Source organism: Panicum virgatum, chromosome 5K (assembly GCF_016808335.1).
Source record: "Panicum virgatum strain AP13 chromosome 5K, P.virgatum_v5, whole genome shotgun sequence".
Taxonomy (NCBI): Eukaryota; Viridiplantae; Streptophyta; class Magnoliopsida; order Poales; family Poaceae; genus Panicum; species Panicum virgatum.
Genome location: NC_053140.1, coordinates 35,407,636 through 35,433,771, shown reverse-complemented (window position 1 = coordinate 35,433,771; position 26,136 = coordinate 35,407,636). Strand labels below are relative to the sequence as shown.

At 45.1% G+C, this 26,136-nt stretch overlaps 2 protein-coding genes and 1 long non-coding RNA gene across 4 annotated transcripts; 1 reads left to right on the top strand and 2 right to left on the bottom strand.

Moving 5' to 3' along the window:
• Positions 1–17,347: 17,347 nt before the first annotated feature.
• Positions 17,348–20,126, bottom strand: LOC120709876 (rust resistance kinase Lr10-like). The gene is made up of 5 exons (XM_039995512.1): positions 20,111–20,126; positions 20,024–20,050; positions 19,319–19,541; positions 18,966–19,004; positions 17,348–18,865 (listed from the first exon to the last, which is right to left on the bottom strand). Exons 1-5 carry the CDS (start codon positions 20,124–20,126, stop codon positions 17,764–17,766), a joined length of 1,407 nt encoding a protein of 468 aa, XP_039851446.1. The 3' UTR covers positions 17,348–17,763.
• On the top strand, positions 19,867–24,339 carry LOC120709597 (rust resistance kinase Lr10-like). 2 transcript variants are annotated; one of them, XM_039995276.1, is made up of 4 exons: positions 20,514–20,651; positions 21,044–21,406; positions 22,943–22,966; positions 23,083–24,339. In XM_039995276.1, the coding sequence occupies exons 1-4, from the start codon at positions 20,561–20,563 to the stop codon at positions 24,153–24,155; spliced, it is 1,551 nt and encodes a 516-aa protein (XP_039851210.1). In that variant the 5' UTR covers positions 20,514–20,560; the 3' UTR covers positions 24,156–24,339. The 2 variants fall into 2 exon arrangements, with proteins under 2 accessions (XP_039851209.1, XP_039851210.1); XM_039995275.1 differs by having other exon boundaries at positions 19,867–21,406.
• LOC120709598 lies at positions 20,919–24,954 on the bottom strand. Its single transcript, XR_005689763.1, has 3 exons — positions 24,639–24,954; positions 24,325–24,385; positions 20,919–21,248 (listed from the first exon to the last, which is right to left on the bottom strand). It is a non-coding gene; the product is annotated as an uncharacterized LOC120709598 (long non-coding RNA).
• Between the last annotated feature and the right edge of the window lie 1,182 nt (positions 24,955–26,136).

Below are 26,136 nucleotides of genomic sequence, written 5' to 3'. Positions count from 1 at the left end.
GGAGAGTGTGTTAAACTTGGAACGTTTCCTTGCACTGCAGGAATATCATCCGGTGACAATGTACGTGACATGACAAGTCTAACCGCTGAGTGCAGTGATCTTGAAACACATCCGATTCACTCCTTTTGAGTTCCACCAAGAAATCATGAACGTAAAAGATCTGCGTCACCCTATAGATATCAACTCATCATTCATTGTAGAAATATATATAAAAAAATAAATGTCAGTAGATATAAAAAATTATTCCTTCCAAGGGCTACGCTGGAATCGCCCTAGAATGCTAACCCTTTGTTTCCGTCTCAAGGTTCTGGTCGTTTAAGTCTTTTATTAATAGCGTCAATGCTGAATTCATCTACGACAGTTGATGCGGGAGTTTGTGGAGTAGTTGTAATTTTGCGTGGCCGTCCTGGTTTCCTTTTCATAGATCCTGTTGGTGTTGGTGTGCTGGTCGTTGTTGTTGGAAGAGCCACAGTGGATGAAGGAGTTTCCTTTCTTGTCTGTCCTCTTCTCCTTTTCGCAATTCCTCCTGAGGTGCCGGCTGCAGAGGTTCCAGGAGTTTGTTTCGTGCTCACCGCAGGAGTTGATGGAGTTCCAGTACCATGCTGCACTACCTGTACAACGTCATCATCTTCCACACGTTTGTTCTCGGGTCGTTGTTCCGGATACTTCACATAGTATTGTTCCTCCTAAGTATCTACCCAAACGTTAGATAGACCCCGGTTATTTGTATAGCATTGAGTCAAGTTGGTCGAACTTAATGATTTTATAAATATGCAATAAATGAACTGACGTCATAGGCTCTTTGTATGAGTCCAAGCGTAAGACGTTGAGATCACAATGGAGCAGCCTCGTGCATATTTTCCAGCTAAACATTCTAATTTGCGCCTGCAAGACAAAGTAGTGCACATCATATTAGCAACTATTATTTCAGCCTGTAGCAATTTGGGATTTGAAGAATTCTAAGACTCACATTTGAGAAATTATAGGCCATTTGTTCTCCATCCCACGCCTGGATATACTTCAAGATGAATGCCCCGCATGAAGTATTGCAACGGAACGCACACGTAAGTAACTGGAATACAACATTAATATAGAACCGAGAAAGAGTACCCATCTGTTTGTAGAGGTATGTTAAGGTAGGGAGCTGTTTTCCAAGTGCTCAGGTTAATCGGTGTACCCAAACAGTCAATACATGTTTGTATGCCTTGCACCTAGCGGATGTTCGGATACATGTTAACTTTGATCGAGCGAAAGATGAATACTAATATGTGTTACGTGACGGACTGTACTTACCAGTTTCTTTTCTACGTCTTCATTTCGCGTTCTGGGGATATAGTTAAGGATTTGTATCTCTGACCTTTTAAAGTTCAGCACTAGGAGAGCCCAGTGGTTCCCGTTCAAATGCATTGGCACTAAAACCAGTAACAAATAAGGTAAAAATCATTGGAATGTCCTACTTAACCTAATTTTTAAAAAATCTATGTTGAGTAAATAAATACACATCCTGGATGCAAATGTCAATTGAAATCCTAAACAGCTGCAGCTCAACCATTCTTCTAGCAGTGAGTTCTTTGTGTCATTTTGCAATCATGTTTGGGTGGGAACTCAAAGGATCAAACGACGGCATACATAAACTGAGGATCAAAAATAACTCGTACTGTTCCTGCACTCTAAAGTTCAAAAGAAAATGAGTATTACGTACCAAATGTCTTCCGTTACATATTTCAACAATTCGTTCCCTGAATGTCTTGCGTGAGACACGATCCAGATCATCCTCACACAATATCCTGGCTTCGAAAGTATTTATGTATGATGCTGAACCAGTCTCCACAATGCTCATTATAGCAAAAGCATCTATGACCTGCAGAGGGTTGATTTAGTACATATGTGTTTGCATGTTTGTATTGTCGACATGGATCTGAAATGATAGTACCTCATCTCCTATAAATTCAATTTTCACATTTCCCAACAGCTGCTTTGCTCTAACCACCATGTTACCTATTTTTACCACTTTAGCTACTTCATTACTCATTTGTATGAAGGCTGCAGCATCATGGTCGTCTTCATTCAATTTGTAATCTATATCGATAATAGGCTCCCTTGGTTGTATATGTGAAGAGCGGTCGCCATGGTGTTCTGTAGTGGGGCCACCCAGTTGATCTGTAGAGGGGCCACCCTGTTTCTGCAAGTTCATTTCCTTCTCTCGATTTGTCCCAGTGGTTGGTTCAGCGATAATTCTATCGAATGCCTTAGAGAAAGGTAATGAGACTTTTGATGTTGACTGCTGAACGGGTATTTGTGGCGGTACCTGCAATTGGTATTATTTGCGTTGTAGACATCAAATGGTTCACTAGCAGTAGCTCTTGTTTATTAGTAGGTGTATGTAATGAGCCATCTAATAAACCTGACTGCCGGAGCAATACTTGATCATGTGAAGATGTAGGCATAGATGACTGCTCAACATGTCCAGGAGTAGGCATAGAATGCTGAAAATATTGAGGTGTAGTTGTAGATGGCTGAACCATACTCTGCCCAATAGATTGCAGCATCCGCAGGATTTCCTGTTGTCCCTGTCGTAATTCCTATTTTCAGACAAATTATGTTAGAGAATGGAGGATGCACAGGTAGCTACAATCAGTACTCTCACGATGGTTACCTTGATATCCATTTGTATTTCTTCAGTATCGTCTTCTATCTTTCTCAGCCTGTTCTCCATCCTTTTATCTTTCTTAAGCTTAGCTAACTCCTGCTTTTGTTCTATTATTTTCATATCCAATTTGTGCTCTATGTTCAAAAGTTTTTGCTCCATGGCTATTCCAATGTCCGTTCGGGTATCGTTCGCCCATTCTTCAAAGAGATGCTTCTACATAAATAGGAAATAATGAATCATGCACACAAACTAGGTTGGGCACATAAATAGATGCCATACTTACTTGCCGATTGTGTAGACCATCCTCACGTACTGGCTTAGGTTCACGCTCTCGTTCCATGTGGTTTGGTACGCTTGTTGTAGCTGGTGTACTATATTTTGCCTGCGTGGTCCGACAAACAGTGCGCTTCATAAGATGCAAATAATAAATAAGATGGTTATATTGCACATGTAACAACAGTCACATGTTGATGTAATGTTTGGAAACATACAGTTCCTCCATCTAGTTTGTCGCAATGGAAAGCATTCCATCGACGGTTAGCATTGTCTTCATTCCACCTCGCCATCAGTGGTGGTTGGATCGGCTCGTAATTGACCCCATGCGTGCTGTACGCAATGACGCGCTCCCAGTACCAAAACTACGGTCAAAATGCAATAAATAAATAAATAAATAAGATGGAAAATAAATATTGTTTATTTGTGGTGGCTGTATCATATAGAACTGACCTGTAGCAAAGTCAAATTGCCACGTATGGTGCTACTGTCCAGAAGTTTATATTGATGACATGAGTTTGTTAAATATTTCAGAGTGAATTCGCCCCAATTGAACTTCGGAATTTCTGATATTTTCATAACCATTGGCAGATAACTGGAACGAACATAGTCCTTTGTTGTTGGTGCTAGAATAACACCAATTGTGAACAAGACAAAGGCTCTTTTGAAGTCATCATCTGGAGAACCGGATTTAATAATAATTTCTTTCAGGCTGTTTATCGATATTTGGTTTTTTCGTTTGGCAAACCTGAGAAACAAATCTTGCTGCGCTTTGTTGCACTCTGTTTTGTTACCTTTCGGGCCTTTGTGCGAGAAAACATTCTTGCCTTCAATTGGAAGTCCCATTATATCCTTGACATCCTCTAGTTGAATCTGAATATCCTGACTACATATTCTGAAGCTTTGGTTGCTCGGTTCGAATCGTTTTACAATCTCAATTAGCATCTGTCTTCTTTGACATGTCTCTGGCATTTGAAGCAGCCCGCCAAATCCCAAATCCGTAATATCTTTTTTTTACAGGCCAATAAGTTTTTTTACAGTGTTTACAAACTTCACTGATGATCTTGTTAAATGCATATTGGATTCCTGCATCAACCAGCAGTTGGACGATGATAAGTTGCAAAAATGCACATCCCACTTACAGAATAACAGAAACTATATTTGGAGATTACCTGCTTCGGAGTCCTTGTTTTCTATTTTGGAGTAGAATCCATGCCGTTGTTCTCTGCATCGAATTTTGTGAATAAGAGCACAGCAGGATCAGATAGAAGGATCTCGGCGGTTAATAGTGCGGAAAATGATGTTTTATGTACCACAACTCATACTTAGAATTAAGCACCAATCTATCATTGTACCACTGATGTGTGTCCATGAGTGAACTAGAACAATCTAATCGTGCACTATGAAATTTTCTGAACTCACTGACCAATATCCTTGGGCTCTCCATCGTCCGTAGTGCCTGTCGGAGCTGTACAATTTTCAGGATCAACTCTCTGTCCTTCCGTTGCCATGCGTGTGTGAATGCTACAAAGACGAAACCAAAGCCACAATCAACTATTGGAACAATAAAATAAATAGCAACTATCAAGAATGCAGCTCATGTTAAATCCAATAATGCAGTACATTGACGATACTTTTGACACCCAAAATACAACCTAACCACATGCTAGTCGGCCGCTGGTTAGTGCGTCCAAGTGGTGGCCATGGTGGAACATGCAACAACACCCTAGTGATGTCGCCGGCGGGAAAGGAGCATACCTACGGATTCAAAGTGGAAAGGAGGTCTTGGTGTCGCGGCCGTCGCAGTGGGTGGGGTAGAGGTCTGGCCGGAATGCGACGAAGATCACCATCGGTGTTCCTGGCGGCGCCAACTTGCTGTGGAGGACCAGCTCCGGCGGGTGGCAGCTCGAGGCGATGGATGGGGATGGTTGAGTGCAGCTCGGCGAGATTCGCCCGGAGGAAAATGAAGGACGACGTGACGCAGGGGAGGAATTGGTCCGTTGGGCGGCTTGCACTCGATGGAAGCGCGCGCGGAGTCAGCGGCGGAGGAAGGGCGGCGGCGTAATCTTCGGATTACCACGATCTCCATAACGGATAAGGGAGATTCCTAAGGAAATTCGTAGATGGAAAGAGCAGCCTTGTGGGACCGGCCCACCTGCAAGTGTGAGAGACACATTTATTCTTTGTGATAAAAAGCGCGCATTAGAATACCAACCGCCGGATTTGGTGCACATTATGTTGTCACATCAAGGCAAGACAATGGAAATACATTCTAGAGGTTTTATCTAATCGAAATGGAAATGGTGTCGACCCTCTAAACTCAAGCAGGGATTCTATCACCGGACGATAACTTCGACGTGCTCCGAATCAACATTCCAATTCACCGGTTCCACCAGTGAACAGGGATTTCATGCACCGGAATAATCATTATGTACTCGGGTTTTTTTTTGAATAGCTTGCCTTTCATGATGTGCCCGTTATGTTGCACAGCAAGGCAAGACAATGCAAGTAGAAGTAGATTCTTTTTTTTTAATCTTATCGGGGGGGGGGGATCCCCACCTACTATTCAATTGAAACTTGTGAGTTTAGTTACAAGCCTAACCTCGGCGCACCGAGGAGCAAGAATACATGAGATGGAGGGGAAGACAGGGGGAGGAGTTAATGGGTTATAATCCAATCGCGCCAAATCTGTAACTCGGCTGCTGTCCGAGATGATGCGCCGGAGCTGTAGCAGATCTGCCCAAATTAAACCGGCTTAAGTGCGCTAACTATCATCTTAATGAATAATCAAGTTACCACGCACTTAAAATGGTGTAATCTGGCAGTCCGTCGGGTAATTCCCGATTAAACTACTGTACTCTAGGATCACATTTGCACTAGAAGTCTCGCACGAAGACGAGCACAGGTGATACAAGCATACAGAGATACTCAAATTAATTTACAACACGGTTTTACATAGAAGTTTTGAATACAAACTACAGAGTCCAAACACACACAGTGGAAGTTTAAAACAGCGTTCAAGATACAATAAAGTACTACGAACGACGATAAAAGTGGGCCTCACATCTTGCCCACGATGTGCTGCCAACTGGCCCGAACTTCACGGAGAAGATGGGACCCACTCGACGGTCCATCCAGGAGGAAGCGGTTGTCCAATCCAGGATGCACAGACCTCCTCGAAGTCAGTAGTAACACAACCTGCTCAGAAGGGTTACAACAACAACCCTGAGTATACTAATACTCAGCAAGGCTTACCCGACTATGAGTATACTTAGCCCAGTATCTAGACATGCAAAACTTTTTGGCTCTGGAGTTCTTTTGCTGAAAGGCTGCTGGCAGTGAATCCTTACTTTCAATATTTTAGCTCCATTTAGTATAACGAGTATTAACTAAAATTCGCTTAAGTATCTAGAGCACACATGGTGGATCAGATTATCCTTCAGTAACATACAAACCAAGCATTTCCAATCCGTTTTCATTTTCACTTCTTTACTATGATGTGACACAGTGACCAAGGCTCTCATATCCGTGAGTCACGGCGAATTGATCCGATTTAACCTTGCAAGGTGGACCTAACCAACACAACACGGGTAAGCCCCGTCGGGCCACGCGCGTCAACTGTTTCCATCATTACCACGACATCTGAACCACGCCTGCTAAAACCCAGGTGATGGGCCCCTCGCAGTGAACTCCCAGAGAACCCGCAGGCGGCATCCTATCCAACACCCGCCAACTCCCACGCCCAGCGTAGCAGGACGGAATTCAAACTATCGTTGTAAAGCGGTACACAGCTTATCGGTTTCGACTACCTCCTACTTCTAGCATGTGGTTAGTATTGTTCAATCCTCGATCAACAATGCCAACAACGGTACGGTGCTCAACCAACACAGGCGGAGGCTACCTTCACCCACTTCTTATCTCAAACCAACTCATCTCCGCCCAGTCTCCATTTCTCTATCCTTATTAATTCATTTCCAGCCACTTGCCATCAGAAACAAAAAAAAAACCTTAAATCTCACGAGTGACAGGAATCACTCGACTTCTACCGAGATCCTACTTAGCAAAGCATTTCTAACGACACCTGAAAACTAGTATAGACTCACAGGTACCTAGGGAGAACATGCACGCTAGGGTTCCATTCAACTCCTAGAACGTAAATGCACAATTACTTAAATAAACATTGAATACTGAAATTAGGATTATCCTCCAATGCTTGCCATGCAAGTCAGCGGGGTTAGCAACTTCCTCCGTAGCTTGCTCAGCGGCTTCCTCCTGCTGTTCTTCTGCTAGCAGCTCCTGGACCAGCTCAGCAACTAGCTCGTAGACGGCTTAGTTCGTTGCGTCTACACGTATAAAAAAGATGCCATGCAATAATTAAAACGATGCAAGGAAATGATACAAGGTATTCATGATGCAATGCGAGGTAACTAGAAGAAAAACATGACTAGCATCAATTACCACTTATCATAAAATACTGAAAAGCACAAATGCATAAAAGGATTTACTTAACAACAAAAAGAAAAGCTGCAGCTAGAAATGAAATAAATGCAAAAACATAGCTTGCAGACCTAATCGAGCCACCCAAAAATTACCAGTAAACCAAGATATTGAAAGAACATGCAACAAAAATTTACCAACATTTATTGGTGCTAGAAAACATTTATTTTAGCCCTAGGATAGAAATCAAGCAATAATAGATCCACAAACATGCACATAGGATATGCACCTGAAAATTTTTCAAGTAACTACACATATAAAGAGCAAACTACTGCATAAATTTCATAATTTTTAGACAAACCGAACAACCGATACAAAATAAACCATCTTGAGCATAAAGCAAATTATAGCACAAGCCACACTGACATTTAACTTGCTTGAACATTTTTCCTCTGCAGATCTCGACTTAAGCAACCCAACAAAATTTAGTTTGCATTTTTAGCATTTTTCTACAATTTCTTATGCATTTTGTAAAAACTTAGCCAAAATAAATAATAAAGGAAAACCCTAAAGGGGCTGACAACCGGGCCCCACATGTAAGTGGGAGCCCAGCTCCCTGCTCCCTGCTCGCGCTCCATGGCCGGCGCGCAGCTAGGCACGGCGGCAGCGGCGGCGTTGCCGTCGGCCCGCGGCTCGCCGGCAGCGCGGCCTGGTCCGCCCGCAGTCAGGGCAGCCCGGCGGGGCCGGCGCACGAGGCGGCGCAGCAGGGCCCGCACACAGGGCGGCCCATGGCGATGCAGGGCAGGGGCAGCGGCGGCGCGCGGCGTTCTCTGCCGGCGGGGTCGGGCCGGCTGCGCGGCGGGGCGGGCCCGCGGCCAGGCGGCCCCGGGGTGCGCGGCCCCGAGCAGGGCGGCCCCGTGCCGTGCGCGCGATGGCAGCAAGGCGCCCACGGCGGCGCCCCGGCGCCGGCGATGCGGAATTCGGGCATGGAAAAGGACAGGTAGCATGAGGGAAGCGCAGGGAAGCTCACCACGCTTTCGATTTGGGTGGAGGTTGGCCGGAGAGGGGTCGTCGGCGTGAGGGGCGGAGCTTCGACGGGGACGGCAACGGCGGGTCGAAGGTGGAGGGGCCGATTTGGCCAGGGTAGGGCTCGGCCGAGTTCGGGATGGGACGGAGGAGGTGCGGGGTGAGGCGAGGGAGGCTAGGGCGCACGGAATCGGCGAGGGACGGCGAGGGGTGGTCGGCACGGCCACCGGCGACGGCTCTGCTCGAGCTCGGTTCAGCCTGAGCTTGAGGAAGAAGGAGAGGGCGAGGAAAATGATAGGGTTTCGCGGACGGATAAGAACGGCGTGCGCGGAGGGCGAGGATCGCCGACGCGGCAATGCGTGGAGTCACCGGCGGCGTGCCGGTCGCCGGTATGGGTGTCGCGTACGAGCACAGTACCGAGCAGTGAAACAACAGTGAATAGTTTGACTGATTTTTGACTCGACTTTGATCGGTTGAAACTCAAAATTTCATATAGGAACTTGAAATTTGGCCAAAATAAAAATTGTAGAGGAAGAGAAGATCTACAACTTTGCTTTTGGCCGAAAGTTGATTTGAGGCTTGAATCATGGAGAAAAACGCAGTCGAACATAGCTAAAGTTGAGTGTACTATGCAACTTGATTAGTGCTAAAGATGAGCTTAAGTCCATGATTAGTGGGTTAAGCACATGATTAGTATCGCGATTAACACAGGGGTGTTACAGTAGCACGTCAAAAGAAGAGGAGTCTTGGTGGTCGAAGATCATGTCATTACGGGCTTTCCAGATATGCCAGAGAATAAGTAGCATCACATCAGTTCGAACCGCATCAGGTAGTGGGGAAGCAGCAGCGAAAACCCATGGTCTCCTCAAGGTGGTTTCATGAACGGTGAGCTGGAGCCGGGTCCAGATGGCACGGGCTTTGTGGCACTCCTAAAAGATGTGGCCATCCGTTTCCATAGTGCCATGACAGTGCTCACACCACGAATCCTCCTGGGTCCTAATGTTTCTGTGGTAGAGGTGAGCGAGTGTGTTCAGGCGGCCATGGTGCAACAGCCAAGTGAAGCACTTGACTTTCGTAGGTAGCCGAGTGTCCCAAATACGGACAACATCAGACATCTAGTCACAGCCGTGGAGAATGTGGTAGGCACCTCGCGTTGTGAAAGGCTGAGGCGTAGCGTCAGCTAACCAACGAACGTCGCGCCCACCAGGCAAGCTGAGTTGGGAGAGGCAACTAGCGATTCTAGATGTTCTATTTAATCGAAATGGAAATGGTGCCGAGCCCCTAATCTCAAGCAGGGGATTCAATCACTGGACGATAATCTCCATGTTCAACGTATTAACATTCCAATTCACCGCTCCGCTGAACAGGGATTTCGTGCACCGGAATAAATAATATGTACACATTTTTTTTGTTCAATGGCTTGCCTTTCATTGATCAAACAACGCTGAGAAATAAACATATATATTATTAAAGGGAACTACATACAAACTATATACATAGTCATGGCAGCTCCCTGATAACTTCCGCCACCCTAAAGATGGAGTAGACATATCCGGAGACGCTCTCCTCGAGTGGCGCGTTCACCGGACGTCTCCCAAGGCGGATGAGGTAGTCATTCAACGAGTTGAACGAATCTTTCATGACGCCGATTGCCCAGGCGTCACCGGAGCCGAAGGGGTGGTACGGATCGAACTCCGGATCGTTATGCGCCGGAGCAGGGGCCGGAATAGGCGCAGGGGCAACCGCAGGCGCAGTGGCCGGAGCAGGGGCCGGCACCAGCGCCGGAGCAGGGGGAGGCGCAGGCACCGGGTCCGACACCGGAGGCAGGGCCGCGGCAGGGGCCGGAGCCAGCACCGGCGCCGGAGTAGGCGCAGGGGCAACCACAGGCGCAGGGGCTGGAGCAGGGGCCGGCGCAGCATCCGGGGCAGGAAGAAGGTGAGGGCGAAGAGGGGAGGAGGGGGAGGAAGAAGGCGAGGGCGATGACGACGATGAGGGCGACGACGACGACGACGAGTCCACTCCTCATACGTAGCAGCGGCAGCGGCGCAGGCGGCTGGAGCGAGATCCAGAACCCGACATCGCAGCGGCTGCTGTGCGAGAGCTCGAGGTATGGTATGATGGGATGGCAATGGTGGTGAGAGGGGATAGCAGCCGAGAGCGGTGGTGAGGCAGTTATATGTAGTGGCGAGGGGAATGCGAAATGGCGCGCGGTTGCTGAGATTAGAGATCATGGGATACAAATCCACTTGAATTCAAAACGTCGCATGGCAACCGATAGGGAGCATGGTTGCGGAGAGGGCACCGGCGGTTGCGATTCCCGTGGGGGAGAGAATATTCTGTGGGGACAAAAATCCCTCCCGTGCGGACCCATCCCCGATTGCTACCGCGTGGCCAGCTGAGGAATCCAACAGGAGATACTCTCAGAGCAAGGGCAATAGTTACGCCCGCGTTCGGGCATGTCCCGCTCCAGCTCAGCGGAGCAGCTGAAGTCCTGGTGGCCGGCCCCACAAAAATTTAATGCTGCGCGCAGATACACAGGCCTCACCCGCTCCGTGCTGCCGTCTCGCGAACCGCTCCCTTTTTCTCTCTCGGCCGTGTTTGGTTGGAGTCATGAAAAAAATTTCTTGAAAAGTTTTGCATGGGTTTGGGAAAAAAATTTCGGACACAGTCAAAAAAATGCTCTTTTACTGCAATCACCGGTTGGACTCGTGGACTAATAGTACGTTTTCTAAAGGATTCATCAGAAAACCTTATGAAGCTGTTCTTTACGAACACCATTTGGACCCGTGTTCACCGTTCTAGAGCAGTGGACCATATTTTAGGAAACTGTGCCTACCGATTCGAAATTGACCCTCCTACTCTACCAGAAAGATCATACAGTGCGGCTGTAGTCTAACCGGTGAGTGCATTTAACTTGGAATGTTACCTTGCCCTCCAGAAACCGGTGAATGATGCACGGTACCACAACATATCTAACCGGTGAATGCTATAAACATGAATTCTACCAGAAATATCCTCCGCTGATGATGCACGGTGCCGCAACAGATCTAACCGTTGAATGCTGTAAACATGGATTGCACTGCACTCACCCGGTTGGACCGATGGTCACCGTTTATATTACTAGTCAATATTTCGGGATGAGCCCCACTTCGTGGGCCGCCAGTTGGGATGTGCGTGTACATGGCAGCAACAGTCCGACCGGTGCTCCTTCCAAAGTTGTCCAGTGATTGTGGTGTCCAGCTATGCTGGTGAATGCCAATGATCTGAACCCTGTTGATGAACAACAATGCCTGCTTTGTGAAGTTAGGTGGATTAATGCAATGTTGTATTGTCATTGCAGACCTTGTATGAACAATGATTGTAGTCCTCTGTTTAATATGTAACTTGTCCTTCTCATGCTCAATCACAAATTTAGCAAGTTGATTATCAAGCAACAAAATATCACGCATTTTACCATAGCCATCTTCAATTACAGCAATCATTGAACATCAAAAGAGACACGGCTAAGGGAGCCATAGCTACTTCAGTTCACACAAAAAGGGCTCCATTACCACTAGACCATGCATAGTCCAGGCCTGCATCTACTTTAGTTCACACACCCATGCGTCCACTACAACCTCCCTCTGAACAAGTCATTGTTCATGCAAAATGAGCATGAACAGTGCTACACCAACCTACTTCTTCAGGAATGTGCCAAATAGTATGGCAACCATCATCACCCCAAACATGCACATGATGAACCCATAGATTTGACTAATTGTCATACATCTCATGGCTGATCCTATTCTGAAAGCATAGCTTCCTTCTCTTCAACGGCATCATTCCTCAGCTGGATTGCCTCTAGATGATACAGATGCCAAATGCCACATGCAACTTGCTGGAACTCTGGTGGCCAAACAAAATGTTGGATTCCCTCCTACCAAACAAAAATGACACTGATCAGTAGGGAAACAAAGGATATACCAAACAAAAATGACACTGATCAGTAGGGAAACAAAGGATATAGATCAAAGCATTGGCAAGATGAAGTAATGTTGTAGGAATCCGATGAGGGATTATCCGATTCACCAGAGTTGGCACCAGATCCCTGCACCATCCTCTTGGATGGATGGACGCGGCGCACCGGCCACCGGAGCTGTCGTCGGAGGCCGCTAAGGTTTGCGGTGGCTGCGAGGGTTCAACTGGATCACGGATCGCCGCCGCCTAGGGTTCATCCAAATCGCCGCCGCCTGTAGGGTCTAACTCATAAACGGCTCAAACTATATTAGATCCACCATTCAATTCTAAACTATACCACTCGAAACGTTATTCACACAATTATGGATTTACTATTATACCCTTGATCAAATAAAAAAATTCGGAAAGACAATTATCCCACCTCATCTCCCCTGGTGCGGGTCCCACCAATTCGGTATGCACCCGGTGCATATGGGCCCACCATTTAGTATGCACAGTGCATACCGGGTGCCTTTTTTTTGTGCCTCTTGGTGCCTATGCCTTCCCAGCCGTCGGATCGTGCGACGTGAGCTATTGATTTTTTTCCAAACATTCTAAAAAAGTTGGCAACTTGTATATTAATCATAAAATTATGTTAGGTTGGTATTCCCATTTTTTGTGTGAAAGTTTAGGTTGGCATTCCTAACGGAAGGATAGATTTACACTTATTTTAGCGTAGTTTCATTCTCTTAAGAAATTAGCTGTTTACGAGGCCTTCAGACTTCAGAGTCCGTTACAGAGAACAGGCTGTATATATACTAATTTTTCCAAGGTGAATCGGTAATCAGAGCGTTCAAAGGCCCATGAATCCCCAATCTGACCAAGCAAAACCTGATTATCCATCCACAGGAAGGATTACAAAATTGTCCTGGATGTTATGTTACGTGGGCTCTAGTTGAATGCTTTATACGCTCTCTGTTGCCCGTGGCGGAACTAGAAAGAAAATTTAAAGGGCCCAGACAAACAATATGACTCAATTTTATTCTTAATTTTTCAGCCAAAACTTAACTTCATCTCTAAACATTCAAAATGATTGTTTTAGTCCTCAAACTTCTCTATTCGGCTCAATTTAATCTTTTGTCCTACATGGCATGCCATGTTGGCACGACTTGTTACATCTAGTCAGCTATGGCTCATAAAAATTAGCATTTCTATAAATTTGATCATTATAAAGTTTCATCTTGATGAAACTATACAGCTTTTAATGAATGGAGTTGCTCCGAAAAGCAATATAGTTGAACGCATTTCTATAGTTGAATGCATGTACGTAGGTAGGGCTCTTTCAGAAAGGCAGTTTTGGAATCCAAAATCATGATCCAGAACAAAGTGAACTTAACCCCACTCTTCTAAACGGCGTAGTCATTACTTCAACGTTCAACCAGCCTGCTGAATACCCTCAAACAGAAACAGCATCATGTCAGGACCATAGTCACCGGAGTTCCTGGAACGACGGATCGAGGAATGATGAACCCGGAACGAGGAACGACATTTTGGATGCATTTTTACACTGTGGGAACGAAATCGTTCCCGAGTTCCCGTCCCGGAACGTGGAACGCTGCATCGTTCCCATTCCGCAGTGACTAAGGTCAGGACACTATGCAGTTACATTTATCCAGTACCTAAAAATAAACTAATGCAGCAGGAGTGCGTTAATTTTCCATCAGGGCAGACTTTAATCCATCAGCAGTAGATTTTTGGAGCTCCATGTTCCAGAAATTAAAAGAAAATTAAGGAAAACAAGTGGGGAAAAATTGAAGAATGCCACAGAGCGGAGCAACTAGTTTGCAGCGTGAGTGTTTGAAGGCATGCAAATTGAATGTCGTCTCGAGCGAGCCGAGAGGATTAGGTGTTACATTCTGAAGTAGTTTGGAGTAGCTCGTTCTTTGGTTTTTGCTTTCTCCTTACTGGCTACAAGGTGGATTCTGAATTTCTAATCTTCTCATGCATCTTCATAACAAGTTCCCTACTCAGCGGTGTTATGTCTGCTATCAGTAGGGAAAAGTGCAATTTAATCATTGGCACATGACAGAAACAATCCTTAGTTTAGTGTGGGCATGTATATATTCGATGACAATGGCATTGGTTTACATTCTGTTCGGCTGGCTATGGCTGATGGCTGGTGCTGATTTGCTGTAAGAGAAAAGTACCGTGGGCTGGCTGGTGGCTGGTACTGATTTGGTGTGAGAGAAAAGCACTGTTGCTGGTTGCCATTTAGTTCTCATTTCAACATGCACGAAGAAAGATTTAGTTGCATTGCTCTTGCTCATATCTAAAATTTTCTTCCTTCCAGCGATCAGTCAGTAAGGCAGTATAAGTCTAAACTGTGAGCTATCTTCCACGGAAGTCTAAACTGTGAGCGATCTTCCACGCGCAGCTGCCTCTCACTTACCCCACCGATGAACTTCCTGAGAAGTATCGCGACGCGGTTCTGCTATGCAAGCAGTGAGAACAAAGCTAAGACCAATCAAGGGTTCAGGACTGATTCTATGCTCTGAAACATGTACTATTTCCATCGCTGTTACAAGTCATTCAAAATTACGAGTGCAGAGGGATGAAAAATCAACATCCCGGTTAGGCTGTTACAAAGCTGTGGTCAACAAGTCTCCCCGTGGTTCACGGCAGAGACCGACCGACTTTGAGCCGGTCAGAGCTGGGCGCATCCACACCTTCAGCTGGATCCGTGCAAGTGCCTCCGAATGTCTGACTAGACTCCAGACCTATCGGATTAGGAAACAGTGGAGTAGCAATGACTGAATACATAAGATTAACTGAATCACGAAGCAGCATTAAGCAGTAACGAATATCTTCTTCACTTAATTATTCTCTATCGTGACTGCAACTCTAGCAATGACAGGAGATCATTTTGTTGATGGAAGCCAACCCGGTGGTCTAACATCCAATCAGCAGCACACCGTGGATCCAATTCAACAGTCAAAGCCGATCTTCGAAATTTTCCACCCGGTACTTTCCTATCAAAACTATTTATTCTTTCCACTTCCACTAGGGTTTGACGAGTCGTCAAAAAAGTACGTTGTGAAGACGTGTTGCACCAAACAGCATGTAACGTTGCTATAAAACCAGATATTTAACATCCTTTACTTTGCAAAATTATTCACTTAACCCCCTTTCCTAGTTTTGCCGAGTGGTTTCATAGACATGGCATGCTGAGTGGATCGAAACACCGATGTGGACATAGGTTGTACGTGACACATCTTCTCCACCCTCTTCTCCTCCCACCTCCTCGGTCTTCTCCCTCCTTTTCTCTCACCTTTCTCAGTCTTCTGCCCTCTCTTCTTCTCCGACTTCCTTTGTGCCGACTCGCCTGCCATGGCTGGTGCCGAGCCACCTCCCTTGGCACCCCTCAAAGCATGGCATCGCCAGCCACGTAGAGGGGGGGGGGGGGGGATGCGGCGGGGCGAGACTCGTTGCTGGAGCGGAACCACGAGGAGGTGGACCGGCTCAGGTACCTCAATGACATGGCCGCTAGGTGAGCTCGAGGCCGACGTTTCCGCGCTCGCTGACGGGGAGCATGAGGTGCTGCTCGCAGCGCTGCTCCGGGATGCGGAGGAGGAGAGCGCGGCGCTAGGGGCCCGCTTCACAGCAAGGGCGTCGGAGGGTGATAAGAGGCCAAGAGAGGTGGGAGAAGAAGAGAAGGGAGAAGAAGTGTCACTTACAAGCAGGCCATGAGATGGTCCGTCTCAGTTTTTCTACCCAGCTTAGCACGCCACGCATAGGAAACCACTCGATAAAACCAAGAAAGAAGACTAAGTGAATAAGTTCGCAAAGTTAAATGTGTTAAATATTTGGTTTTTATAGTTTAGTGGTGTGAAGTAGTCGAGCTGCAATAGGTGAGAGGCTTATGTGGACTTCCTCCCCCAGAACTTCCGGTTGTAGAAACAAAAACTTTTGGTTTTGACAGAAATCTGTTGAATGCTCGCTCGCCTGAGAGGGACCTTGTCGGGGCATGCACGTGGTGGTTTTCCCTAGGCTCAGCAGACCACTTAGGGAACCCACTCATATTATGGAGATGAGAGAAGAACATACATTTAAACCGACTCCAATTCGATTTTCCTAATAAAAACCAGAACTTCCAAAATCAAAAGACTGGAATCTCCGATTTTCCTGGGTGCAGATTTCTAAAATGACCCTAACTTTCTCATTCAGGATCCAAATTAAACAATATACATATTAATTTTGATCGTCTCGATGAGGGCTATGCAACGGTGAAGTTCAATTTAGGATTGGAGACTTCTCCAAAACTGGTTGCTCTGGCTTAACATTGACTCATTCTTGGCTAGAGATTCTTGGCTTTAAAATAAGTGTTAGTTTAGTCTTATTTTGTGTCCATCCAAATCTCTAGCAATACCTCCGTCCCAATTCTCAAAGTAAGTGTTAGTTTAGCATTCAAATTTTAGGGAACATATTAGGTACAAACCAACATCTCCGTGGAAACTATGCAAACTTCAATCTGGGCCACCGGATCAACATCCAAGGGGCATGGGAAGAAGATAATTTTACAATTAACCACCCGTCCTTGGATTAGATAATCACACTTTTGCAAATCCACCATCCCACTCCCCCTACGCCCTCCCCTTAGATGTTGATCCGGTGGCCTAGATTAAAGTTTGCATAGTTGCCACGGATAGGTTAGTTTACACCTGATATGTTCCCCAAATTTTATTCCAGAAGTGTTCTTTTAGCTTTAGTGAGATCAATCTAATTAATTAAAACAACATCAAATACTAAGAAAAAAAATTTGTATAGTCATGGAGCCAATCAAATTCTTAGTGCATGCTACTTTTCTGGTTCCAACATATTTGTATTTATTGAGAATCTAGAGAACCAACATAGTTTTTATTCGCAATTCCGATAAGTAACTAGAAGCAATGAGGTCATTTCTCACTACTAGTAATATGTCTAAAATTTTGTAAACAAATATTTATTTTGAGATGGAGGGAGTATGTGTGTCCCACAAATACATATCTTGCTTCTAGCAAGTACCTTCCATTTGAGCATGAATACAACAGTCATCGTTCTCCATCTTAAGCTATACATGTGCTCATATAACGTTTACAAGAAGCAGGAACCTGGACCCAGGGAACCTATATTAGATTATCACTAAACCATTAACATATTTCATGAAAATGATTATTAGGACTCAAGGAACTTCACATACGCACTGGCCACCTCGCAAGCTCTTGTTCCACCTTATCTTTATTACCTGAATAAATACATATACTACTTCCTCCGTTCCAAATTATTAACTTTTTTGGCGTTTCCAGATACATAAATCTTGCTATGCTATATATCTAGATGCATAATAAAAACTATGCATCTAGAAAAGCTAAAATAAAAAATAATTATGGAGGGAGTAGAATGTCTCACTCATCTTCCTCCGAGATTGCAGTCAACACGGAAGAAGAATGGCATGAACCTTCGACAGCAATGTGGTCATCAGTGTCGTCCTCACCACAAAAGAACGGTCTAGTCGATGGCATTTGTAGGACATCAGCGCCAGATTCGAGCATCTCTATGACCTCATTCATGGTCGGACGATCTTGCGGGTTCAATTGAATGCACCGTAGCCCAATAATGCACAGCTTCCTCTCCAACTCATGCATGTGAGAAATAGAAGCAGAAGATGTCTCACCCGTTTCATGTTTAGCTAGCTGACTATACACCCATGATGGGTAGTATGCCTGACTTGACGCTGCATTTTGGTGAAAATTCCTTCGCCCTCCTGCCATCTCCAGCAACAGCATACCAAAGCTGTAGACATCAGATTTGCTTGATATGGCACCAAAACCCCGACAATACATTTCAGGGGCTATGTACCCAATAGTTCCCCGAGAGGCGCTAACTGGCACAAAACTCTTGTCCCTTGGGTACAACTTGGCAAGGCCAAAGTCAGCAACTTTGGGGACAAAATTGATATCGAGAAGGATGTTGTGTGGCTTGATGTCAAAGTGAAGGATCTGCATATCACAACCCCGATGCAAGTAATTGATGCCTCTTGCAATGCCCAAAGCAATCTCATTAAGCTTGTCCCATGAAAAACTTCTCTCAGATGAGAATATGTACTTATCCAATGAGCCATGGGGCATGTATTCATACACCAGTGCCCTCCTCATGTCTTCTGCACAAAAGCCCACCAGACGAACCACATTGATGTGATGGATCCTACCAATTGTCGAGACTTCACTGATGAAATCGTCCCCATTGCAGTTGGAGGTGCTCAGCATCTTCACTGCAAGATGGACATCTCCTGGGAGGAGCACACCCTTGTAGACGGAGCCATACCCTCCCTGGCCAAGCTTGTCTCTAAAATGGCTCGTGATTGCTGTGATGTCTGTGTAGGCAAACCTAGTTGGACCAAGCATTTGTTGCATCCGGAGAAACTTCTCGACTGCGTCAACTGCTATCCTCGTTTTCCAGTACTTGTGGGCAAGAAATGTGTATGCTGCCAGCGGCAGGAACACAAGCCTGCACAGTACTTCTCAAACAAGTCGGCCAAATAAATGTATGTTAGATAGCTACAAATTTCATGATCACTACAATTTTGTAGTTGGCAATTATCACGTACCAATAAGTAGTTTGGTGACACCAATAGCGTACAATATGACTTACCAATAGCGTACAATATGACTTCGGTTATCAAGAATATCTTATTGGTAGTTTCATTATAGTAAAAACCATAGAAGCGTTGTGCGAAATATATCTCACTCCAGAAGAAAGCAATAGTCCAATTCAGGGGGCTTGTGCTAGATATTTTCCGATGGAAGAACCTGTAAGTATATATTACAATTGCACGGAACAGATTAAAGAAAGAAAGAAAAGTATCCACAGTTTTCCTGATAATTATAAGAGAAACCAAGTACCAAAGGAAATAGAATAACGAGGTAATGCAATTCCTCAGAGTCAAGAGTACAGACTAACCTTTTTGTATCATTTAAGCATTTTCTCAGTTTCCAGGTATATGGGTGAGAAACATGAGTTTGCCAGCAGTAAACATCACTAGGAAACTTAACACGAAACCCATCCGTCACCAATTCTGTGATATTTGCATAAGTTGGATCTTCTGGCTGCTCGGCATGCGACGAACGGGAGTCATCAAAGGGAATCTTAGCCAAGTAGCCACATGAAGGTTGAAGAGATTCAACTAAACAACCAGAAGAAACCGAGACATGAACAAATGAATTTTTCGCAGTCAGGCAAGGAACAGGCTGGTACCGGTCATTTGTTACTTTTTTTTTCTTGATGGTACTATCATTATTTACTGCTTGTGAACAATTAACGAAGCATGCCCAAGAATAGGTTGCAGTGGCCAAATAGGAACGGGAATGCGGACAACTTCCGGACGTAGATCCAAGTTGGTCGTAAGGAAGCTGATCCCAGCGAGGAAGATGGCAGCTGCTGCGCATATCCAAGTTAGCATCCACAACCCAGAAAGACGAATCGGTGTGGTTGCGGTGTGGTTGATGTCAGTCACAAAGTATGTCCCTGTGTTGATGCGGATTCTAGCCTTGCTGCTGCTACAGACTAACTGGTATGCTTGCTCGCCGCACTGAGGTGGGTCACCTGGCCTCCGGAAAGGGTAGGATATGTTGTGAATATCACCACAGGAGAAAGGGGGACACTGACCTTGGCCACCAGCATCTGCTAATGGAACTGCAATTGCAGAAATAAAGAGAAGTATAGATTGCCAGGTAACAGTAGGATGAAACGCACATGCTTTGTTCGCCATGAGAGATTAGTAGATGCAGGAATGCTAGCTAGGAGTGTTGATTATGCACAAGCCGAGAAGGGCGCTCAGTTACTTGGGCACAGCAGGCCTGGCATGATTGAGATACCTTTTGACTTGGTACAAAATACTTTCCAAGTCAAGGTCCGTCCACTTCTAGATGGAAGTTCTGGACTTGAGATATTTTTCCACATGCCGAGGGTATTGACTCTGCGTTTACTTGAGCATAGCAGGAAGTTTCATGGAAACTTATAATTTATCTTCAGCCACACAACTACAACTAATAATACTACTGTGCAACCTTGAAGCTGATATCTCCAAAAGCTCGTAGAGTTCTTATTTGCTTCCATCTCCTCTTCCTCTTTCTCTCAGTTACTATAGACAGAGAAACATGAGAGGATTTCTTATCGTAGCCCTTCTGCTCTGTCTTCACAAAGATGGAGTGTACATGGCCACCGCATCGGCTGATGAAGACCTCTCCAACTACTCTCCGCCATCTCGGTGCAGCAAACATGGGCCAGAGATCAGGTTCCCACTCCAGCTTGAATCCAGCAAACCCTATACATCATCATCATTATGTGGATCACCATGCATAAAGCTAGCATGCTCTGGCCAGGACACCATTCTGGTTGACCCAGTCCTTGCTCCATACAAAGTGATTGCAGTAGATTACAGGAGCGCAACCTTGACAATTATCCCACGTTTAAACTACTCTCCCTGCCGCTTGATTGCCAACTTCATGTCAGCAAGTTCTATGATCCCATATGATATAGACTATCCTGGATATACTTTCTATAGTGGATTTGCGGTACACTGTTTTAAAAAGTTCACACCAAGTACTGATGGTGATTATATAGTTGGCCCAATCTTTTGCCTTAGCAACGCAACACACTTTTTCTATTTGGTGTATGCTCGTGCAGATATGTCTATTCTTCCGTTGGACTGCAAGGCAGTCTCAAATGGCACTATTCCAATTCCAGTGGCAGATATCATGCCATATACAACATTCAAGGAACAAGTAGAAATGATCCTCAACAATGCCGCAATGACTGTCGGTTGGTGGATTCATGAGTATGAACCAGAATTTGCTTTCAGTGGCACACAATGCGGACGTCAAACGGGATTCTGCGAATTCACAGAAAGAAACGTCAATGGTTCCACAATGTTTGTCAGTCAGTGTAATTATGAACTAGGAATTGCATACAACTGCACACATTGTGAACGTCAAGGGCGACACTGTGCATTCAGTTCACAGATGAACCAAACATTCTGCATGCATCACGGTATGATTTCTAACTGAGCAATACCATATGTAATAGCAATGTACCATCTTTTCTTACATGGGTTTCATGCATTAAAAATCCTTATAATTTTTAGTTCAGAAACTAAGAACACATTATCTGACGTTTGACATTTGCAAGAATTGTTGCCAGACTATCCTGCAAAATACTAGTCACCGCTATGGATCAACCAATTCTTATCAAAATCTTTGAAAAAAGCAAACAAAAGGGAATTATATGTTGCTTAATCCAGCAGTAGTAAGCCAATATTTGATTGTGCGTGTGTGGGTGGGTGGGTGGGTGTGGGTGTGGGTGGGGGGGGGGGGGGGGGGCTGGTAACTCTCATGCATAGTTACTAGGTCCGGACCAGCGGGTACGACCAGAAAACAACGGAACCGGAGCCTCCACCGGTCCCATCCGCCTAAAAGATCAGGCGTGCAACCAGTACAAACTGGTTGAACCACAAGTTCTTTTTCAAGAAACCGGTATAAAATTGGACAAGAAACCAACACAGACCGGACCAGATCGTGTGGACGTGGGGGCAGCGAGAGGAAGCAGCGCAAACAGGGGTGGGACAGGGACGAGATAAGCGAAAAACAACTGTAGCTGATGGGATTGGGGTTCGAACCCCCCACCTTGGGTTCGCACGTGAGGAAACCCACCACCAAACGGCAACTATAAAGAATTCTTATATTCAAGCCATGTTGAACCCATTCAAGAAAAAAAAGCTATGTTGCCCAGTGGTCCAACCGGTTAGACCAATCAAACCGCAAATCAAGACCCCGAGCGGTTCATTGTCTGGTCCGGTCCTAATAAATTTACTCCCGTAGTCCCGTGCCTATTCGTTTTAAAAAAAAAGGTTCAAGCAAAAGACTGAAAGAGTGATCTAAGAAGTGGTATATCTTTATAGGATAAGAACCATCTAAGAAACTAAAGAGGTGACAACAGGAAAAGAAGAAATACCTGCACAAAGTAACTGAATAAAGAATCAATGTGACATTGTTTGTGGGCAGATCAGATTAATCAGACAGGTTCTTACAAGAGACTCTAATGGACATCATGCTGTAAAAAACTGAGGCAATACATGAAGGAACTACTGCTCAGATCAATTGATCACCAGAGTTGGCACCACCAATTTGCTTTGGATGTTTAGTATTGTTTGGAAAGAACCTTCGATAATATGTGCTGAATAACATGCAAGGATTATATCTCTTTTACATATATATTCACATAAACTTAAAACTTTATTGTATCCTTTGAGGGTCTGGACCACATCTTGCGGCCACTCGTATTAAAATGTTAGATCTTAATCCCACTGTCCCAGATTATTAGCCGTTTTGGCTTTTCTAGGTGCATCATTTTTGCTATGCATCTAGACATATATCATGTCTAGGTATAGTAAAATCAATGTATCTAGAGAAGCCAAAATGACTAATAATTTGGGTCGGAGGGAGTACATTTTGTTAACTAACAACGTATTGTTCGCTTTATGTACTATAAACCGCTACTGAAGTATTGTTTCTTCTTTGGTAATTACAGGTTCACGTGTCAAAGTCATTGCAGGTATGCTGCAAACAAAACTAATGATCCTTACATATGCTTATCCATTAACAAGTGGTGGCTTCCTAACTTAATATACCATTCTGATGATTTCTCATTCTCTGGTCTCTGCTTGTCAGCTACATCATCGGCAGCTGCATTAGTTATTTTGTTGATGGCGGCCACTGCACTCTATCTTTCACTTAAGTCAAAATATAATGAAGAGATAAACTTGAAGGTTGAAATGTTTCTCAAGACATATGGTACATCAAAACCCACGAGGTACACTTTCTCTGAAGTTAAGAAGATAGCAAGGCGGTTCAAGAAAAAAGTAGGCCAAGGTGGATTTGGAAGTGTATACAAAGGTGAGCTACCAAATGGAGTGCCTGTGGCTGTCAAAGTGCTAGAGAACTCTACGGGAAAGGGAGATGAATTTGTCAATGAAGTTGCAACCATAGGGCTAATCCACCATGCAAATATTGTGCGCCTATTGGGATTTTGCTCTCAAGGAACAAGACGTGCCCTCATTTATGAATTCATGCCTAATGAGTCATTGGAGAAATACATATTCATGCATGCTTCCGGTGCATCTCAAGAACATCTAGTACCAAACAAAATGGTAGATATTGCTTTAGGCATTGCCCGAGGAGTGGAATATCTACATCAAGGATGCAACAAGCGCATCCTCCACTTTGACATCAAGCCTCACAACATCTTGCTGGACTACAACTTCAACCCAAAGATCTCAGACTTTGGCCTCGCAAAACTTTGTGCGAGGGATCAAAGTATTGTTACTCTGACGACAGCAAGAGGCACTATGGGCTATATTGCACCAGAGCTGTATTCCAGGAATTTTGGAGATGTATCCTACAAGTCAGATGTTTACAGTTTTGGCATGCTGGTGTTAGAAATGGTAAGTGGGAGGAGGAACTCAGATCCAAGTGTTGACAACCAAAATGAGGTTTACCTCCCAGAGTGGATCTTTGAGAGGGTAATCACTGGGAATGACTTGGTGGTGCTTGCTAGAGAAATGACAGGAGAAGAAAAAAGAAAGATCAGGCAGCTAGCCATTGTGGCCCTATGGTGCATTCAATGGAACCCAAGAAATCGACCCTCGATGACAAAGGTGGTGAACATGTTGACAGGGAGGTTGGAGAATCTACAGATGCCCCCAAAGCCTTTCATCCCATCCCAAAGTCATCCTGCGCCTTAGAGCATGGAGAATACTCTAGTTAGTACTAACATGTGAATAGTAAGTTGTCACCGTGTAATACTAGTTGTTTGCAACAGATAAGATTTGTAGTGCACTTCATTGTATTCGGTAATTCAGATACAATTTTTCTTTTTTTAAGTTTCCATACTCTGTAATGGAAAGAAGTTACCTCCACTTTTACTTCTTTATTTCGTCTCCTTTCTGTAGTACATTCTTCCTCACTGAATTCCCTAGAAAAAGGAAACATGTTCACTGGTAGGAGCATTCAATAAAGACGGTAGACCAAGTCATCTCTACTCCCAGGTACTACATATTTTACAAAGCATTCAACAAAGACGGTAGACCAAGTCATCTCTACTCCCAGGTACTACATATTTTACAATGTGAATGGATGCGTGAGCATGGATCTGAGACACTAACCACGATTCCTACTCGAGATTGCGCAAAACGAAAAACAAAAGGAAAGCAAGTCGAAAGGATTACTTTTGCCAGTACCAAGGAGAAGGCGGATCTGGTGCATCGAGCTGCCGCGGGTCGGCACTACGGCAGGGCCCCTTGCTGAAGCAGACAGTCCGCCAGGACGGCGACGGTGAGAAACAATTTTGGTGTAGAGTGGTACGGGAATGGGATCGATAGCGGCGCTACAAAAGATGCGACGCTTCCTAACCGGCGCTTGGTGGTCAGCTACAAGAATCGCGGCATGGCGGCGGCGGCCGCGGCCGCAACCGGGAGCACCAACGGTGGTGGGAACTAGGAAGACGTGCGCCGTACAGACCCCCACCCCAATTTCTGTAAATTGGGCTGGGTTTCGTGCAGTGTGTCGGGCTTGATGAACGAGAGTTTTTTTTATTTTTATATTATTATTTTTTGATTTTTCAAAGATATATATCAATTTTTTTTGCAAAATTGTCACCATGCCGCCGGTTCATTTGGCGGTAAGGAGATACCGCCAGATGAACCGGCGGGTAGGAGCTGTGGGCCCCCGACTGACAGCCTATCGCCGTTTGAACTGGCGGTAGCAGGCCAGGCCAGCGGGCCGTGGTGGGCCGGGAACGTACCGACAGTTGAACCGGCGGTAGGGGGCGTTTACCGCCAGATGAGCCGGCAGTAAGTACCTACCGCCGGACCAACCGGCGGTAAGGCCCCCCATTAATCCGGCCCGGCTCCTCAAGCGCCGCTGCCCACCCACTCAGTCCCCCGCGCCGCCGCCCGCGCTCGCTCTCCCACGCCGCCGCCCGCCCGCTCCGCCGCCCGCGTCGCGCCTGGTCAGGGCAGCGCCCCGGCCGGAGCGGGCGGCCTGCGCCCGGCCCCCGCGCGCCGTGGGTTGGCCGGCCGGCGCTCCCCCGGCCGAGCGGTCGTCACCCTTCACTCGCGCGTCCGGTCGTGCGCGCTGTCAAGTATATTTTACGATTTAGTTTTGTTAAAAATAATTAGTAGATTAGTATTAGTAATATTAGTGATTTAGATATATTTTTAGATGTAGAAATAGTTCTAATAAATATTAGTGATTTAGAAATAATTATTTTTAATATAAAATCGTAGAACAGGAAATTGAAAATATTAGTTTACATACAAATATAATTTCATATATAAATATTAATGAGTTCAAACATATATATTAGTCTCATAAAAATATTATTAATTGATATTATATTACATAGAAAACCTACGAATATATGTCAGTGATAGAAATTGTAGAGAAACAATTAAGATAGATGTAAAAATAGGAGAAATATTTATTAGCGTTGATTAAATTCTAAGGACGAGTAATTATTGTCGTAAATATTGGCAGACATATCAGATGATTTGTATTTTCAAGTGTTCTATGGGTCAGGAGAAGTTACATATGGTCCTGAAGGGGTAGATTTGTCAGAGTTTAGCTCGATCACAAAAAAAATACCCCGAGCTAGAGAGAGGACTTGAATTTCAATATCCAATTGGCTATTTAAAGCTTTCGGTCTTAGTCGAGATGAACATGAGA

Coding starts and splice junctions, on each gene's coding strand:
- LOC120709876 (XM_039995512.1), bottom strand. Junction 19,542..20,023: donor AGCAGATGCTGGTGGCCAAG/GTCAGTGTCCCC, acceptor CTGGTTGTTTAG/TTGAATCTCTTCAACCTTCA. Junction 18,866..18,965: donor TGTCACCAAACTACTTATTG/GTACGTGATAAT, acceptor AGTACTGTGCAG/GCTTGTGTTCCTGCCGCTGG.
- LOC120709597 (XM_039995275.1), top strand. CDS start 20,515: ATGAGAGGATTTCTTATCGTAGCCCTTCTGCTCTGTCTTCACAAAGAT. Junction 21,407..22,942: donor AACATTCTGCATGCATCACG/GTATGATTTCTA, acceptor TGGTAATTACAG/GTTCACGTGTCAAAGTCATT. Junction 22,967..23,082: donor ACGTGTCAAAGTCATTGCAG/GTATGCTGCAAA, acceptor TCTGCTTGTCAG/CTACATCATCGGCAGCTGCA.